Source organism: Quercus suber, unplaced genomic scaffold (assembly GCF_002906115.3).
Source record: "Quercus suber isolate HL8 unplaced genomic scaffold, Cork oak 2.0 scaffold_133, whole genome shotgun sequence".
In the NCBI taxonomy this organism is placed as follows: Eukaryota; Viridiplantae; Streptophyta; class Magnoliopsida; order Fagales; family Fagaceae; genus Quercus; species Quercus suber.
Window position 1 is genome coordinate 1,267,815 of NW_027069596.1, and position 18,418 is coordinate 1,286,232.

At 34.2% G+C, this 18,418-nt stretch overlaps 2 protein-coding genes across 2 annotated transcripts; one reads left to right on the forward strand and one right to left on the reverse strand.

Moving 5' to 3' along the window:
• Positions 1-250: 250 nt before the first annotated feature.
• Positions 251-2,300, forward strand: LOC112004460 (pentatricopeptide repeat-containing protein At5g44230). Its single transcript, XM_024036710.2, has 2 exons — positions 251-421; positions 526-2,300. Exons 1-2 carry the CDS (start codon positions 371-373, stop codon positions 2,173-2,175), a joined length of 1,701 nt encoding a protein of 566 aa, XP_023892478.2. The 5' UTR covers positions 251-370; the 3' UTR covers positions 2,176-2,300.
• Positions 2,301-11,384: 9,084 nt separating this feature from the next.
• Positions 11,385-16,324, reverse strand: LOC112019884 (phloretin 4'-O-glucosyltransferase). The gene is given in 4 exon segments (XM_065776440.1): positions 11,385-11,560; positions 14,080-14,369; positions 14,371-14,690; positions 15,633-16,324. Coding segments are annotated over 4 exon segments (1,170 nt in total). The 5' UTR covers positions 16,017-16,324.
• Positions 16,325-18,418: the final 2,094 nt, after the last annotated feature.

Consider the following 18,418-nt stretch of genomic DNA (forward strand, 5'->3'; position numbering starts at 1 on the left):
TTTCCCCGCTCTTTGAAATTGATCCAAAGTTCCAAACCAAGGGTCTTTTTGTATTTTTATTTTCATTTTTTTTCCTAGTTTAACTATTCCCTTTGGACGCACCGTTTTGGATGCTCACAAATTCACAAAATTTTCTGTTGCGCATTGCTATGCCGCCATCGTTGAGTCTGCGGGCGCTGCACTATCATCAACTGGGAATTGGATTGTGTAATGGTTACTCTCTCCCGCAAATTCTCCATCACAGCTATTCCCAATTCCAGCAAGCTTTTGCAACGATACCCACAAAGTACTACTACTACTCATATCTTCATACCTTTCTCTCAGCTTCAGCAACGAAAGCTTTTCGAGTCACACCTCATCTCTGTTCTCCATGGCTGTACCCACCTCACTCAAATCAAACAAGTCCACGCCCATATCCTCCGTAAGGGTCTCGACCAATGCTGCTACGTTCTCACTAAGCTTATACGTATGCTTACTAAAATCGATGTCCCAGTTCACTCTTACCCTCGTCTTGTATTTCATCAGGTTAAGTACCCAAACCCATTTCTATGGACTGCACTAATTCGCGGTTACGCTACTCAAGGACCCTTTTCGGAGTCAGTTGTGTTGTATAATCGTATGAGAAGTGAAGGTACTGGGCCTGTGTCTTTTACATTTTCAGCGCTTTTTAAAGCTTGTGTTGCTGTTCTGGATGTGGGTTTGGGGCGTCAGGTTCATGCCCAGACGATTTTGATTGGTGGGTTTGCTTCTGATTTGTATGTTGGTAATACTATGATTGATATGTACGTGAAATGCGGGTTTTTGGAGTGTGGACGCAAGGTGTTTGATGAAATGTCTGAGAGGGATGTGGTTTCTTGGACTGAGTTGATTGTTGCGTATGCTAAGAGTGGGGATATGGATTCTGCGAGGGAATTGTTTAGTGGATTGCCTGTGAAGGATATGGTGGCGTGGACTGCAATGGTCACAGGGTATGCTCAGAATGGTAGGCCGAGGGAAGCTTTGGATTGCTTTTGGAGAATGCAGGATTCGGGTGTGAAGACAGATGAGGTTACAATTGTTGGTGTCATTTCGGCTTGTGCACTATTGGGTGTGGCTAAGTATGCGAACTGGGTTCATGATGTTGCTGAGAGATATGGATTTGGGCCGACTGAGAATGTTGTTGTGGGATCTGCGTTGATAGATATGTACTCAAAGTGTGGGAGTGTGGAGGAGGCATATAATATTTTTGAAGGAATGAAGGAAAGGAATGTGTTTTCTTATAGTTCAATGATTGTGGGGTTTGCCATGCATGGTCGTGTGCATGAAGCAATGCAATTGTTTCACGAGATGTTGAAGACTGAGATAAGACCCAACAAGGTTACCTTTATTGGGGTGCTTACAGCATGCAGCCATGCAGGCTTGGTGGATCAAGGTCGGCAATTATTTGCAACCATGGACAAATGTTTTGGTGTTGCTCCATCAGCAGATCACTATGCTTGCATGGTTGATCTCCTTGGTCGTGCTGGACGCTTAGAAGATGCACTTGAACTTATTGAAACAATGCCAATGGAGCCCCATGGAGGTGTGTGGGGAGCACTGCTTGGAGCTTGTCGCATTTATGGGAATCCTGACATTGCTCAGATTGCTGCTAACCATCTATTTGAACTAGAACCCAATGGTATTGGAAACTACATTTTGCTATCTAACATATATGCATCGGCAAGAAGGTGGGATGATGTTTCAAGGCTGAGAGTCTTGATGAGAGAAAAGGGTTTTAAAAAGAATCCTGGATGTAGCTGGGTTGAATCAAAAGAAGGGGTAGTTCATGAGTTTTTTGCAGGTGATATGAACCATCCACAATCCAGTGAGATAAAGCGGGCATTGGCAGATCTTCTGGACAAATTGAAGGCTAAAGGGTACCAGCCAAACCTAGGGTCTGTCACTTATGATCTAAGTGATGATGAAAAGAAGCGTATACTAATGAATCACAGTGAGAAGCTAGCTTTGGCATATGGGCTGCTCAGTTCAGATGCAGGTTGCACCATTAAGATCATGAAAAACCTGAGAATATGTGAGGATTGCCATGCATTCATGTGTAGTGCATCCCAAGTCATGGGGAGGGAGATTGTTGTCAGGGATAACATGAGATTTCACCACTTTAGTGATGGGGCATGCTCTTGTGGTAACTTTTGGTGATTGATGCTGGAATTTAAATAATGAAGAGGGTGTGACACAAACTTACTAGAATCCTTTTTGTGGAAAACTGGCGGCCATGTGATTGCTTTGGTCATTAATACACATGCTTCTGAGTTCATATGATATATGCAGTACCATTGCTAGAAGAGTACATTTTTTTAATTTGCATTCATCACCTTCGTTTGTGTCTACTACAACCTTTGAGGACTTTCGACCAGTGAGGGGCGCACTTAAGCGCAAAGGCCTCTTGGAGCCTAGGCGCAAAGCGCAAGCGCGCGCCTGATTGAAGTGAAGAACATTTTTAAAAAATAATTTAAAAAATTTAAAAATTATTATTAATGAGAAACGCAACAATCAAATGATCAAATTATCATATAAATTGAAATAAAACTTTTGATATAATTCATATAACATTTAGATATGTCCTTTTGCAATTTTAACACAAAAATTGCAAGTCAAGTCATTTTATTTTTTTGGATTAGCTAGATATCAATACTTCCATGTAATATCCTTTCTTAAATCTCCTATATCTATAATGCCCTATTACTAATTAGTAATATTAGTTAATAATTTAATCACTGAATGACTATAACTCTAGAAGAATTAGTTTGCTATGTTCAAAATCAACCACTAAAGTAACTAAACAATTACCACATATATTATATCATACGTTTATTTTATTTTTTTTCATGAATGAGCTAAGAATATGAGGACATTGCAACATGGTAATTGGTACCAAGGAGCTAGGTGGGTTACTATTTCAAGGAGAAAAAAAAAAAAAATAGAGAAGATCTGGAAGGTTGTGGGTTGGGTTTTAGGACAAGTTATACTCAAAATATATATTTTTTTGATAAGTAATTTACACTAAAAATATACAAAATCAATGGCTTATATTAATAATGTCAAGATCCTATAGCTTTAATTCAGTTTTGGTTTTTTTTTTGAAAAATATAAAAAATCTCCAAAAAGCGCGCTTTGAGCTTTTTGAAAAAGTGCAAAAAATCGCGCCTAAAGCGTACTTCTTTGAATGAGCTTAGCTTTTGAGGCAAAAAGCGATGGAGTCATGGGGCTTCAAGCTTTGAGCTTAAACGCACTTTTAACAACACTGGTTTCAACACCTGAAAAAGTAGAGTGAAAACAGTTCAGATTATCTAGACAGTTGCACCTTTTGTGAGACAATGAACATGCTGTTTTTCCAGGACACAGATCGCCTATCATAAACCTTATTCTGTCTTACTTCAACCCTTGAGGATTTTCTACACATGAAAAAAAAAAAAAAAAAAATCGTTTTGTATTCCCCCAGGACTGTCCAAGATCACGGACGACCTTGGAATAGGGGGCAGCTGATGGGCCCCATAAATTAGTAAGATCGTCCATATTATGAACGATGTATAAGGACGAGCTCATTACCATCACAGTACGAAGAAGGCCGCCTGACCAACCTAACTAAGGACGACCGTTACGAGTAGCTGCATTAAACACCAATTCCGTTGAAGGTACGCCAGTTAACTTGACACCTGGCACAAGCGTTACGAGCCCAAGCAATAATGCTCCCATAATGACGGAGCCAACGGCTAGAAGGGCACTGAAATGACCTATATATATATCCTTAGACAATATCCAGAAGGGGTAAGAAGAATCAGACTACTCGATCCTCATTTTAGTTTTATCTACTTTACTCAGCTTGCTGAGCTTCTCTAACTTAATCATCGGAGGCGTTGTGGGCAGCGCCCCACCAGTGACTCTTTCTTTTTTGTTGTATCCCAGGGTTAATACCAGCGGAGGACGATCTTGATCTGGACAAACATCTTGACTGACGATCTCAGCATCATCAATTAGTATAATTTGATTGATGCACTTAATAGGGGGATAGGTAGAGACTAATGAGTTCAGGAATCAGTGACATCAACTTGGAGGAAATTATTTGTTGGCCCCATACTGCCGATTTTAAAATACAGGTAGCAACAGCAGAGTGGGATGAAGCAAATAACGTACTCCACTGAAGTAGATAGAGGCTTTAAAGTTTAGAAGAGGATGAAAATAACTCAAGCTATCTTCATTTTCGCATCTATTTTTGGTCCTTCCAATTTTAGTTTACTGATATATGCCAGATTGAATGTTATGTCAAAAGAATCTGATAACTGCATAAATAGAAGATTTTGAAGGAGTATGTGAGCTCAATAAAACAGATACGTCTTGAATTGGCTTTGATTGAAAATACGAGTTGTTAGTTAGTGTAGTGTCTCTCTCTCTCATAGCAAGTGGGAGAAAGGGTTTTAAATTTAAGAGTCTCTTCTATGGAAGAACCCGGCAGTATTACTGAGCTATAAGACTTGCAAATCAATCTATTACTTCGCCTTTGCATAACTTGCCAATGGATCTCAGCTTGTTTCCAAACACCTTATTTTGTAAGAGTTTTTTTTTTTTTTTGAAATATACGATTGATTTCTGAAGTTTATCTACTGAAACATTTTTTTTGTCTATGAGTTTTTAGGTAAGTGTGTAGGCTATTCTAATTTGGGTTTGGTTAGCAATATGAGTTTCTTAGAACTCTGCACATGTAAATCGTAAAGAATACAATCCAAATTAACTAATCAATGATCATCCAAAACGGGATGCCTTGACATCACCAATTGTCAGAGACTCGTGGGAAGCAAAAAGTATCCTCACTTCTTTTTCTCAGCATATTATTTAGGAAAAATATTTTTTCATACTCGTTCACGTCTACTATTTCACATATATATCCACGAATTGATTTAAAATATTTAAATTTGAGAGATGCTATTTCTATAATATTTTTACAATATTTTCACAACAAATCATAGATAGTTAGTTATTATTGGTTCAAATTTGAAACTAACACTAAGATTACTTTTTTGCCCCAATAATAACAACCAGTAACAACTTGCCACTTAAGATTTATTGTAAAAATATTGTGAACATATCATTTCTCTTTAAATTTGAATAAAATCAACATTTTAACCCATAAAAGTGAATAAAAAAATAGCAAATGTGTGAGAATGAAAACTTGTTATCTATATAAAGTACACTCTTAAAATTTAGGGTTGTTTGATTGGATTTTACATTAGGAAGTTACCCTCCATGTTTTTATTTATTGTCATGCTACTTTGGAAGTGGTTCAGGTCTAAAACTTGATTGCGTGCAACTAAGCTCTCCAAGTAATTTAATTGAGTTATTGTTATCCCCACCTATAGGATTAGCCACTGTTTTTAACTCAGAGGCCTGTTTGCTTTATGGGATTCTGATTTTGGATCAATTGTGGAGGTCAAGGAATATAGTTCTTTTTGAAAGGGCTTCCTTGGACTTATGAAGATCCTTGCAGCTAATCAAAAGAAGATTCCAAGAGTATTGGGAAGTCAAACCTGTTGTCTCCTCCAATCCATCACCCCAAAGGGTAGCAACTTGGTCTAATCCAGAGAAAGGAGTCATTAAGATTAATTGTGACGCCACAGTTGGCTGTGATAGATTGTATATTGCCATTGTTGCTAGAGATTGGAGAGAGATGTTGGTTTTTGCTCTCTCAAAACGAGTAGAAACCAATATCCCTATCCAAGCTGAAACTGAAGCAATCAAGTAGACAACCCAAAAATTAGTGTCACACAATATTAGTCAAGCTATTGTTGAAAGTATCAGACCATGAGCTGTGTCATTCCACCTCAAAACAATTAGTGATGAGGAAGACATATTCAAATCTTTTAAGGCATTCGACATCACACCACGCGAGCTTGTTTTTAGAGTGGTTGTAGGGGGTCAAATTGTGGTCCCTCCAACAATCCCTCTCTCACAATGACACTCCTGTGACTCGAACCCATGACCTTTGATACCATTTGTCGGACCATGAGCTGTGTAATTCCACCTCAAGACCAATTGGTGATGAGAAATACACACTCAAATCTTTTATGGCATTTGATATCACACCACGCGAGTCTGTTTTTAGAGTAGTTGTATGGAGTCAAATTGTGATCTCTCCAACATAAAGTGATGCTAAGATTTGTATCGATGCTATTAATGGACCATCCATAGCATCTCAATGGAGGATCCAGGTTTTATGTTCAGACACTACCAAGTTGATAGCTCTTTGTCGGTCTATTTAATTCAAATAGGGAGGCAAATCAAGCTGCTCATGTTTTGACTTTATAGTCTTTTAAAAATAAGTACTCAGGTTGTTTTGTTCTTAGCTCTACCCCATCTGTTTTTTGTGATATATTAGCTGATGAGCAAGGCTAAGATTATGGTTTCTAGTTTGTAGTTTTTGTTCTTTGTTTTTTCGTTTGTAGTTCCTGTTCCTTTGCTAATAAAATTTGTTGATTATTTAAAAAAATAAAAAAATAAAAAAACCTCCTTCAGCTCAAAACGACTCAACCCATGAACCTGTTTTAGCTCTCAGCTCCAACGTTGATGGCTCCAGCTCGACAGCGACCAGATCAGGTCCAAGACGATTGGTGATGCAGGGATTTCGAATATTGTGTCAAGGGCTACTTGTAATTTGAGTATGAATTGGTATTATTCTTACAGTAGAGCACACAATATGTTCAGGTGTTGCTTTGAGTGTCAAGTTTTGATGAAAATTTTGAGTATAGTTTGAGGAGAATCAGGTTAAAAAAAACTAAGTACAAAATGGAGTCCTACAGTATTTATACATGTTAGGAATTGGCAGCCACTTAGGAGCTTGCCAAGTGTCAAACTAATATGGGCTAATGTTGTTCCAAATAACAAACTAGCTAATGAGAATCTGTTATAACAGATTAGAGTGGTTGCCACCCTTGTAATTGCCTGAAGCCCATTGTTTGGAAACAAGGAAAGTGTAACTAACTAACCACAAGACCTTCCAAACCACATAGCTGCTTTGCTAGCTATTTCCACTAGTCTTGGTGGTAAGCTTCAAAAGGACTTTCTCAATCAATTTGCAGCTACTTAATTGACTTCTTAATATCTTGAAATTGCATATAAGATGCTGATGCATCAATATTTTTTTTTTTTTTTCATCATTTTGATCTCTAACTAGAGCATTATTGATTTTTTAAAGTTTTAGAAATGAGCACTATTAGTTTCTTGTCAAATTTTAGTTAACTATCTTGCTAATTTTTTTCAAGTGACACGACAAATCTTTTAATATTAAAAAGGTACACATCAACCTCACATCTGAAGCAAACTTTTTTATTTTTTAAATCTACTCAATTCAAACCTATTTCCAACGGATCTCTCTTTCTCCAAATTGAACTGCACACCCATCTACAAAAACTAACATCAGATCTTAAGGTAATAAAAGAAAAATAACAGTAATTATATTTGCATTGAAATTGCACAAAAACAAACTTTAGCATTTCCTCTTGTTTTCCATTCTTTTCTTTTCTTTCTTTCTCTTATTTTATTTTTATTTTTATTTTTGTTTTACTCTTACTTTAATGGTTTCAAAGAGCATTGTAACTTAGTTGGCATCTCCTCATGTACAAAGTGCATGGAGTCTAAGGAAGGGAAGGTAATCGAGTTATAACACTACAACAAAATGTATTTTTAGTGACGAAAATTAGTGAGGAAATATTTTTCGTCACTAAAAATACAGCTTTAGTGACGAAATATGAATTTTCGTCACTAATAATGAAAAAAATTATAACATTTAGTGACGAAAAATAAATTTCGTCGCTATTGTGATCTGAAAAATGGGCGCTAGTAGAGGGAAACTTTGGCGTGAGTTTAATTAATCTATAGTGACGAAATATTTCGTCGCTAAAAGTTTAAATTTTTAGTGACGAAATATTTCGTCACTGTAGGTATTACTGTGGATAGTATTAGTGACGAAAATCCTTTCGTCACTATAAGGAAGAATTAGCGACGAAAAATATTCGTCACTAAAAATAATAATAGTTTTGCACTTATATGTTTTTAGTGACGAAATCACAATTCGTCACTAAAAGTATGATTTAGCGACGAAATATGAATTTCGTCACTAAAAATCTTAACAAAGCCCGGTCTTTAGTGACGAAACTGAAATTCGTCACTAAAGACTTAAAAGCCTAAAAGACCACAAACATTTCAATACCCAAAACAATTCAACTCTGAGCCATTTCAGTCCAAAAAAAAAAAAAACCAAGAGCCATTTCGGTCAAAACCAAAAAAACCCAAACTGTCGCCGATGAGCTCTCACCGTCGCTAATGAGCTCAGACCATCGCCGATGAGCTCTCATCATCGCCGATGAGCTCAGACCGTCGCTGATGAGCTCTCACTATCGCCAATGAGCTCAGACCGTCGCCGATGAGCTCAGACCGTCGCTGATTAAGCTCAACGGCGATGATTCAGCTCACCGTTGCGACGATTCAGGTCCTTTGCGACGATTTTGGTCGCCGATCGTTGGCGACGATTCACTCGCCGTTGGCGACGCTTCATCCTTCAACCGATCTGAGCACAAACCCAGCGAACCATTCGCAACGATTCACAACCGACACTTCGCCTTCCTCTGCATCGGCGACACTTTGCCTTCCCTTCGCGCCGGCGACGCTTCGCTTCCCCTTCTCGCCAGCGACGGTTCGTTCTCTCTCTCTCTTTGTGCTATAAATGTCTATGAGCTAGGCCTATGGTTAATGGGTTTTTCAGGGTTTTGATTTTTTTTTCTTTCTCTTTTATGTTTGTTTTTTGGTGCAGTAAAATCTTCATTGGAGGCTTAGCCAAGGACACCACCTACGGTAAGAGAGAGCATTCTATTCTTTTCTATGATTCTCTTGATGGGTTCTCTGTTTCTCTTGATGGGTTTTTTTGAATCTGTAATGTGGGGGGGGGGGGGTTTGCTATTGTTGTTGTGTGTGAAAAGTTACTGTAGCTGATGCATCAAATTTTTTTTTTTTTTTTCATCATTTTGATCTCTAACTAGAGCATTATTGATTTTTTAAAGTTTTAGAAATGAGCACTATTAGTTTCTTGTCAAATTTTAGTTAACTATCTTGCTAATTTTTTTCAAGTGACACGACAAATCTTTTAATATTAAAAAGGTACACATCAACCTCACATCTGAAGCAAACTTTTTTATTTTTTAAATCTACTCAATTCAAACCTATTTCCAACGGATCTCTCTTTCTCCAAATTGAACTGCACACCCATCTACAAAAACTAACATCAGATCTTAAGGTAATAAAAGAAAAATAACAGTAATTATATTTGCATTGAAATTGCACAAAAACAAACTTTAGCATTTCCTCTTGTTTTCCATTCTTTTCTTTTCTTTCTTTCTCTTATTTTATTTTTATTTTTATTTTTGTTTTACTCTTACTTTAATGGTTTCAAAGAGCATTGTAACTTAGTTGGCATCTCCTCATGTACAAAGTGCATGGAGTCTAAGGAAGGGAAGGTAATCGAGTTATAAGGTTAGCAGTATATTGTAATTATCTAAAAAAATACATATATTGGTTGTCAAATTTACTCTACTGCAACATTTTAGATACTATGAACATACTAAAAAGTGGGTTAGAAAGAGAATGACAAAGAAAGAAGAATGTGAAGTTTGTTTTTCAAGATCTTGGGGTTAGAAAAATTGTGTACCAAACATGAAGAAGTTAATTAAGAGGAGATGGGTATAAAGAAGGGTCAAGAAGCGCCACAGGACAAAACCATGGTTGCAGCACCACCATGAGCTATGGTGGGATTGGTAGTGGTGGCATCAGAAGTGCTGCAACCCCACATTTCTCTCTCTCTCTCTCAAATGGGTATAGGGGTTGATTTTGGTTTTGTGTGGCAAAGCTATGTGGAGCTGATTTTGTGATTTTAATTTTGATCCTGATGATTTTGATATTGTGAACTTGTTGGTACCGAGTCTTTTTCATCATTATTTTTCATAGGAACCAAACACTAGAAAATTTTTTTGAAGCATTTTCTGAATTGTAATTTAACACCAAAAATAAATTATTTTCTAGAAAATAATGTTAGGGGAATATATTTTACGCTTGGAAAAAAAAAATCTAACATTAAAATAAACACAGCATTAGATAGTAAAGAACAAGTAGTTTCTTTCTAATGTAATGGCTATAGATCCATTTTATTTTAGATTGGCATAAAAAGAACAAAATCTTTTATGACTCTATCCCACCTATTGATTTTTTCCTTTTGGCTCAATCAATCATAAATTTTCTAGTGTATTTTTTTTTTTTTCATTTTATTCTTTGGCTATTTTATAAAGAAATTATAAAAAAAATGTGACAATTGTGATTAGTGAAGTATAAAATGGAATGCAAAGTGGGATAGAGTATTTCTTTTTTGATAAACTGGATAGAGTATTTCTATTTGCATGAAACTGCACTCTTCCATTAAATCATGAGTCTCATTTGAGTGAGTTAGGATATCATATTTACTGAGAATCATCTCATGGTATGTGGGGTTCACAATTGAGAGAAGAGGAGAGAAGAGGGCTAGATGTCGTACTTTGGAACAAACATGTCCATATTTAGTATCTACCTTCCAAACTGTTGCTTCTTTTTTTTCTTTTTCTTTTTTTTTTAAATTTTATTGGAGAAGGTCCAAACTGTTTCTAAGGCTACTGATTTGCCAACTTAAAGAGAGGATTAGTTTCTTAAATATAATTAGTCATTTCCAATTCACCCTCTTGTGGTTTAACCATATGTCATAATATAATTAAAAAATTTTATTGTTAAATTTACACTCCTAAAGTTTGAACTGAACTAAATCCAATTGGGTTATGTCAAAAATAATAGATTTTATATGTTGTGGATAAATAAACCTTCAGTTTTATCACTATTCTTTGGAATTCTTCTTGTACCGTCATTGATCTAACCCATAAAAACACAATTGTACATAAATTAAATGAAACTTAAAACAAATATTATAAAGTGAAGTCCTCAATTCAATTCCCATGAATATAAAAATTATTAACAAATAGAATAAGAAATTAATCTCAAAATTAACAAATCTTAATTCATCACAATGCAAATGCAAAAATTTCAAGTTTAGGGGGTAAAAAAAAGCAAATTGAAGAACCACCGTCATTAGCAGCCTAGCTCCCAACCCAACAAAAATCAACCACCTAACATATATAATTGCTTTCATATTATAACAAACCTACACTCTTTTAACAAAAACATCTCCAATCTCATCCACAAATGCCTTAACATTGTTATAGGAAGAACCATCTTTGTTGGCAGCCTCCTTAGCCAACTCCTACCATTTCATGGCATTCCCTTCTCATTTATTTCCCTCTCTTTCCATCTCCCACAACCAATTTCAAGCACATCTTAATCTCATCACCCTCTATAATCCCACCATTATTTGTTGTCACCTTCACGCTCATCTTCAACACATCTTCAATCAACTTCACATTTGTCCCTTGATTCGGCCATTGTAAAAACGCTACCATTGGCACCCCTAAAACCAAACTCTCCAAAGTTGAATTCTACCCACAATGTGTCACAAGGCATGTGAATGATGTGATAGAACATCCACTTGGGAGTTTTTTTGTTTAAAAATCAGACAATATAAGATAAGGATCAGTTCAAGTTAAATTTAAAAAAAAAAAAGTTCATAAGTTGAATTCATATATATTTAAATTTAAATAGGAGTTGGTTCCTATTTTTTAGGAGCGGTTAGGATTTCAGGTTTTGCTAGTTATGTGCTTTGAAAAATTAATGAAAGTTGAAGAAAAAAAATTAACCCAAAAAGTATACTCTCCCTCTCAAGTTCAAGAGGCTTTTCCCTAAAAAAAGAAAAAAAAAAGGTTTAGTAAGCCAGTCACTTCGAACCAACTAAGTTATCTTTTATTTTTATGGTTCATAACATTAAAAATAATATTTTTTATATGTTGTAAATAAATAAACCTTCGGTTTTATCAATTTTCTTTTTATTCATTGGAATTCATCTTCCAATTCTTCTTCTACATAATGGTTCTTCTGCAGTCATTGATCTAAGTGTATTTATGTACGTACAAGTGTGTTTATGTAAATTGAAGAACCACCTTCATTGGCAGCCTTCCTTGCCAACAAGAATCAACCACCTAAAATATTTGCTTTCATTTCATTAGCAAACCTACACTCTTTTAACAAAAACATCTTCAATCTCATTGATAATTGCTTAAAATTACATTGTTATCTTAGTTTTGGTAGGCAATATCACGTCAATTGAACGTTTAATTACACGTAAATATATGACTTTGAAAGATTTCTTTAAAATATACTCACTTAGTGTATTTTTATCTAACAGGAGATTAAAACCAATTAGCTAATCATACAGATATGAACTCCAAAGAATCCAAAAGTCAAGATCAATTAGGACATGGTTTTTGAAGTATTAAACAAGACAAAGATGTGTGAAAATATAAAAAGGAAGGGAAAAAAATTTGTTCAAGCTGAAATTGGAAAAATCTTGATATCTATGACTCTTCTGTTTGAAGGTTTGATTCTAATTCTTTTTATGCCATCGATTCATCAAGCGAGAGCTTGAAGACAGAAAATGAAATATTGTCAATCACCTGGAAAGATCTTGCGCTATCTTGCTATTTTTACCATAAACTTTTGCACAAATTTTTGATTGACCTGATTCTTGTGACCACGAAAAGAAGACTCAAAGATATACAATTTCGTAGTTCATCACTAATTCAGAAAAATCAATGTAATTAATTCTGTTCTGCTCCAGTTAAAACAACTAAAATATCTTATACCGACATGCAATCCAAAACAGTAATACCACATGTTTAGCTTCGGATAAAATTCTAGCCAATTAGGAGGAATTTTGGCCATACAATCTTTTTATTTAAAAAAAACAAAAATCCTACTTTTTTATTTTTGGTCCTCTACCAAATGTCAATCTGTCTTTGCTTTTTACTTTTGTATTTTGTTTGATATGCTGTCCTTTTCTCTTCCATCAATGCATGCTCTGTCCTCCACTTGGTTTTAAAATTTTTCTTTGTCTTGTTTTAGTATAGAGTAATATTAACTCCAAAGATTATTTTACAACATTTTAGAAACTGTTGATGTGGTAAATTTTTACTAAGTTTCATTTAGATTAATCACTAACATCATTTTTTTACATACCAATAATTATTCACTATATCAGCAGTTTGTAAAATAGTTTTTGTCTATAGTATTTCCTTTTGGTGTAATACTCTCCCTTCAATGCTCTTTTGCCCACTAGTGTTTTAAAATTAATTTTTTTTTTCCTTTGTTTTGTTTTTGGAACCCACACCACATGATATTAAACTAATATTTGGGCTTATATGTACTTTTAAGTTATACCTTTAAAACTTTTAATAATTTATATGGGTTTTTGTTTTTTATCGGTAATATATATATATATATATAGTGGTAATTCTGAAACGGTACCCAAAAGTATGCTTAAATAGATTGATACCAAAACATTTCGTTCCAATAGACAAACTGAAACGGTATTCATAACTTTGGAATGAGGTCAAACATGGGCTGGAAGCTAACAGTGAAAAAAAAAATCCAAAACTTAAGGGATTCACATCCTAAATTTGAGGGATTTCCTCTCTTTCTATGGAAAAGGCTGAGGCTAATTATAGAGACACAAAAACCCTAGAATGTTTTTCATCTTATTATTTATTTCATTTAGACGTTTAGCATTGTTTTTATGGATTTATTTTGCACAACTATGTGTGGCTAAATCTTTAAATAAGGTTAAAGATGAAACCTATTTTTATCACCCCCTTGACTTTTCAAAAATGCTCCCTCTATTTTTGGTAAAAATAAAAGTGTATTTAATGTATAATGTATCCCATACATAATTTAATTATATTTTATTTTTATTAAATTGATTTGTATATTTTTATACATGTCAAGACTTACTTTTTTTTTTTTTTGGCAAAGATGTAAAGGCTTATTTGATGTAAATATTCTTGTTATGTAAGAAAATATTATATGTTAAATACAAACATTCCATGTATAAACAATAAATAAATATTATATATATATATATGTGTGTGTGTGTGTGTGTGTGTGTATTATTCTTTGGATTTATGACCCACAAGAAGGGCCGCCCACAATCTAACAATCCGCGTGCAATTTCCTCCATTTGTTGCTTCATTAAACAGCTGATATACTCAAATGAAACATAAATCACCGATGATTCAGGCTTAGAGTTGAGCCATTCCATATAATCCTTGGAGCCATTCGATGGATCTCTTTCATCCAAATAAGCAGATGGAATTAGAGGACCAACTGCCCAAATTAAGTTTTTCGATCGCTTTTAAGGCCTCAATCTCTAGTGCATCAAATGTATTCACTAGAACTCTTGGTTTGCTCAACTTTTCAAGGGCCTCAAGGTCGGCTTGAAATATTGGGAGAAGATAATCGTAAGTGTTTGAAGCAAGCATGAAAGAGGGTAGTTCACGGCTAGTGAGTAATGGCAGACCCGGTAACTGTATCGAATGCGATGGGTCATTGTTGCAATTCCCAATAACATCAGCAAAACCATTGTAGTAGTAGTAGTAAATGTCCAAAACCATGGCAGGCTGAATCCAAAAAAGAGTGGAAGGAAGGTGAAGCTCACGAGCCACTTCAGCAGCCCAAGGNTTTAATTATATATATATATATATATATTTTTTTAGCTTGGCCCCACTTGAAAAAATTTCTTAGTCCACCATTGCATGTGTTCTTAGGATTATCTATATGTTTTCTATAGACTAATGATTGAATTCGAGACTAATTTTACTATTTAAAATTATTGCATGTTGACAAGTTTTTAAGATTTAGTATGATTTTTAGATATATATTGAATGCTTTGAGAATATATTTAATTCTTAATCTCCCATTTAACATACCAATTGAATTATTTGCTCAATCACTCACATCTAATCTACTCTACATGTTTCTCAAAAAAAAAAAAAAAAAAAAATCTACTCTACATGTTTTTTGAGTGTTTTATTGCTTTATCTTCTGATTAGGTGAGTTGACTCTCTACCCTAATTAAATTAAATATAATCTAAGTTCATATGATAAAATACTAGGTGAATATTTGAATCTCTAGTGTTTTTTATCCATTCATTTCTCTCAAATTTATTATGTTATTTTCAATTGTAGTTTCAATTAATAATTATTTTGCTCTATCTTTGAGTGAAAAAACAAACAAATAACTACTTTTAGTTTTTGCTTAATAATAGAGGTTTTTACATCGGTCATTCCCTATGATCAACCTCAAACTCACTGACATATTATTATTTGAAATAATCTGCCTTTGGGTTTGTATTATTCTAACCACAACACTCATCCACAAAAGCCTTAAGATTGCTATAGGAAGAACCACCTTGGTTGACAGCCTCCCTAGCCAACTCCTTCCATTTCATGGCATTCCTTCTCATTTCTTTCCCTCTCTCTCCATCTCCCACGACCAATTCCAAACACCTCTTAATTTCATCACCTACTACAATCCCATCATTATTTGCTGTCACCTTCACACCCGTCTTCAACACATCTTCAATCAACTTCGCCTCACGAGCCACTTCAGCAGCCCAAGGTATAAGCAAAGTGTAGACCAAGCAGGTGAAGGGACGTCCCTGGTTGGCTTTGGACACAACGAGATCAGTTAGAGCTTTGGTGCCATTGCGCTTGAGTTGATCCAAGTGCTCCTGCACCTTGTCCTCGAGTTTGAAACCGTCGTCGTAGCCATCGGAGAAGGTGGCAAACGACAAGCCGTCAGGAGGAGGGCTTTTGATCATGCGACGGTGGGCACTAATGGTGATGGCAAAGGTGACATGCACTCTTCTTCCTCCTCCTCCTAAGTGAATAAGGCGGTTGGCGAATTGGAGGGCTGGGTTGATGTGGCCTTGTGCGGGATATGTCACGAGAAGGAAATGAGGCTGTTGCTGCTCCATGAATGATTTCCTTTCTCTTTGGACTGGGAAATCAAATCAGACAGTGGGCGGGTGTGACTATGAATATTCTATTGTGCAAATAAGCAAAAGGGATGAGAAATTAAATGAATGGCCCTAATGCTTATAAAGTGGGTGGATTGGGCAGGAATATTATTAATGATGTTAGCGATGACGATTTGGAGATGGTGGGGCTCTATGATTTGCTATTTCTTGTTTGAATTATGCCAAGGGCACAATTTTTGGTATAATTTTATGTTATAATTTTTTAAGTTGTGATTGATAAGAGTGTTTTTCTACGTGACTTACTGACATATTCTTACTAATTACAACTTACCATATGACGAGTTATGACACAAAATTATATCAAAAATTGTGTCCCTAGCATAATTCTTTTTGTTTTTGTTTTTGTTTTCATTTATCTTGTTGTTCTGACAGAATATTAATTGTGTGACATGTGGTTACCATGCATGCATGTATAGGTTAGGACCTGTTTTACTAATAGTCTGAGGCGCTTTGCCTTTGTTGGAACCACGAGGTGTACTGAGCAAGAGCTTAGGACCTGTTTAGTTAAAGAGTTCAAAAACAACTTCCTCAACCCAAAAAAATTCAAAAACAACAGTTTCCTCTATTTAAACCATGAAAGCTGTGAGAAAATAAAATACTAGTTATCTGTACTATTAATAAGACGTTAGAGCATTTTCAAAAAATTTTAACATTTAGCATTTTAAAAAGTCACTTTATCAATTTTAACAACTCATTTTATAATACACACAATATCAAATGTTTTATTTTTTTACCATTTCATTTAAAATAATATAAATTACTCATTAAAATAATAAAAACACAGCTACACAAACTACCTTTTCCACCACAAGCATTAAAATAATAATATATTTTTTTTAAAGATTAGAGCTACAGTAAGATGAAAGCTCACTGTAGCTCGGTTGCTATTTTTTGTAAGTTTAACATGTTTGTTGTAACTTACTTTTTGATACTTTTTACAAATTCGTAGTGCATTTGGATTCAACTTATTTGTGTGTCGGCGTTTACTGAATCACGTTTCTTTCATTTTTTTTCTTTTTCTTTTTTTCAGTGTGTATAAATAGTAACCACATTGTTCATGCATATAGATTCACTGTGTAAGAGACAAATTACACTGTTCATGCACTGTTTACCAAGCCTACAACCACTTTATTAAAAAAAATATTAAAAATGAGTCTCACATCACTATTCACACATTTAAAAATTATTTTACTTAATATATTTAAATTTTTGTTTCAATTTTTAATTTTAATAAAAATAATTTATATCCAAGTGAAGCTTGACATTAAAAGGGGCTCTGTGAACTGTGATATGCTATTTCTTGTTTTTGGTTTCATTAATCTGGCTGGTCTGACAGAATATTGCGTGACGTGTGGTTGTCATGCATGCATGTATATGATTAGTCATCATGTGTTCAGATTTTTCTGTAGCATCCACCATTCGAGCTTCATCGTCTTGCTTAAATATTTTTACACCAAAAATTTTATATTCTTAAAATACTTATATTTTTTAGTTAAATAATTTTAAATTAAAAAATATAAATCGAGTAAAAAAAGTAATTTATTATCCTTAAGTTTTAAGTTTTCTTTTTTTTAATTAGTTCAGCCTAAAATTTATAACACTATTTCTATCTCATTTTAAACATTATTTTACATTTTTAAAAAAAAAATACAAATGGTTATTTATATGTAACTGTGATATGCTATTTCTTGTTTTTGGTTTCATTAATCTGGTTGGTCTGACAGAATATTGTGTGACGTGTGGTTGTCATGCATGCATGTATATGATTAGTCATCACGTGTTCAGATTTTTCTGTAGCATCCACCATTCGAGTTTCATCGTCATGCTAAAATATTTTTACACCAAAAATTTTAAACTCTTTAAAATACTCATATTTTTTAGGTAAATAATTTTAAATTAAAAAATATAAACTGATTAAAAAAATAATTTATTATTCTTAAGTTTTAGATTTTTTTTTTTTTATTAGTTCAACTTAAAATTTAGGATACTATTTCTATCTCATTTTAAACATTATTTTACGTTTCTTTTAAAAAAAAATACAAATGGTTATTTATATATCATTTTTAAATATTATAACACTAAACCAAATAAATAAATAAATAAATAAGAGGATTATTGTACGTGCAAAACGCATGTGATGAGTCTAGTGTGTATGTGTATATATATATATATATATCATATATTATTATATCATAAAAGTTGGGCTTAGAAGTCGTGATTGCGCCAAATAACTACTTTTCTTAATTTGTAAATTAATTTTATATTATTTATTAGGATATATTTCCTCAAATTAAGGGATAATATTTAACAACTGTTTAGGGTCCATTTGGATACAGCTT

Coding starts and splice junctions, on each gene's coding strand:
- LOC112004460 (XM_024036710.2), top strand. CDS start 371: ATGGCTGTACCCACCTCACTCAAATCAAACAAGTCCACGCCCATATCC. Junction 422..525: donor AGTCCACGCCCATATCCTCC/GTAAGGGTCTCG, acceptor GTATTTCATCAG/GTTAAGTACCCAAACCCATT.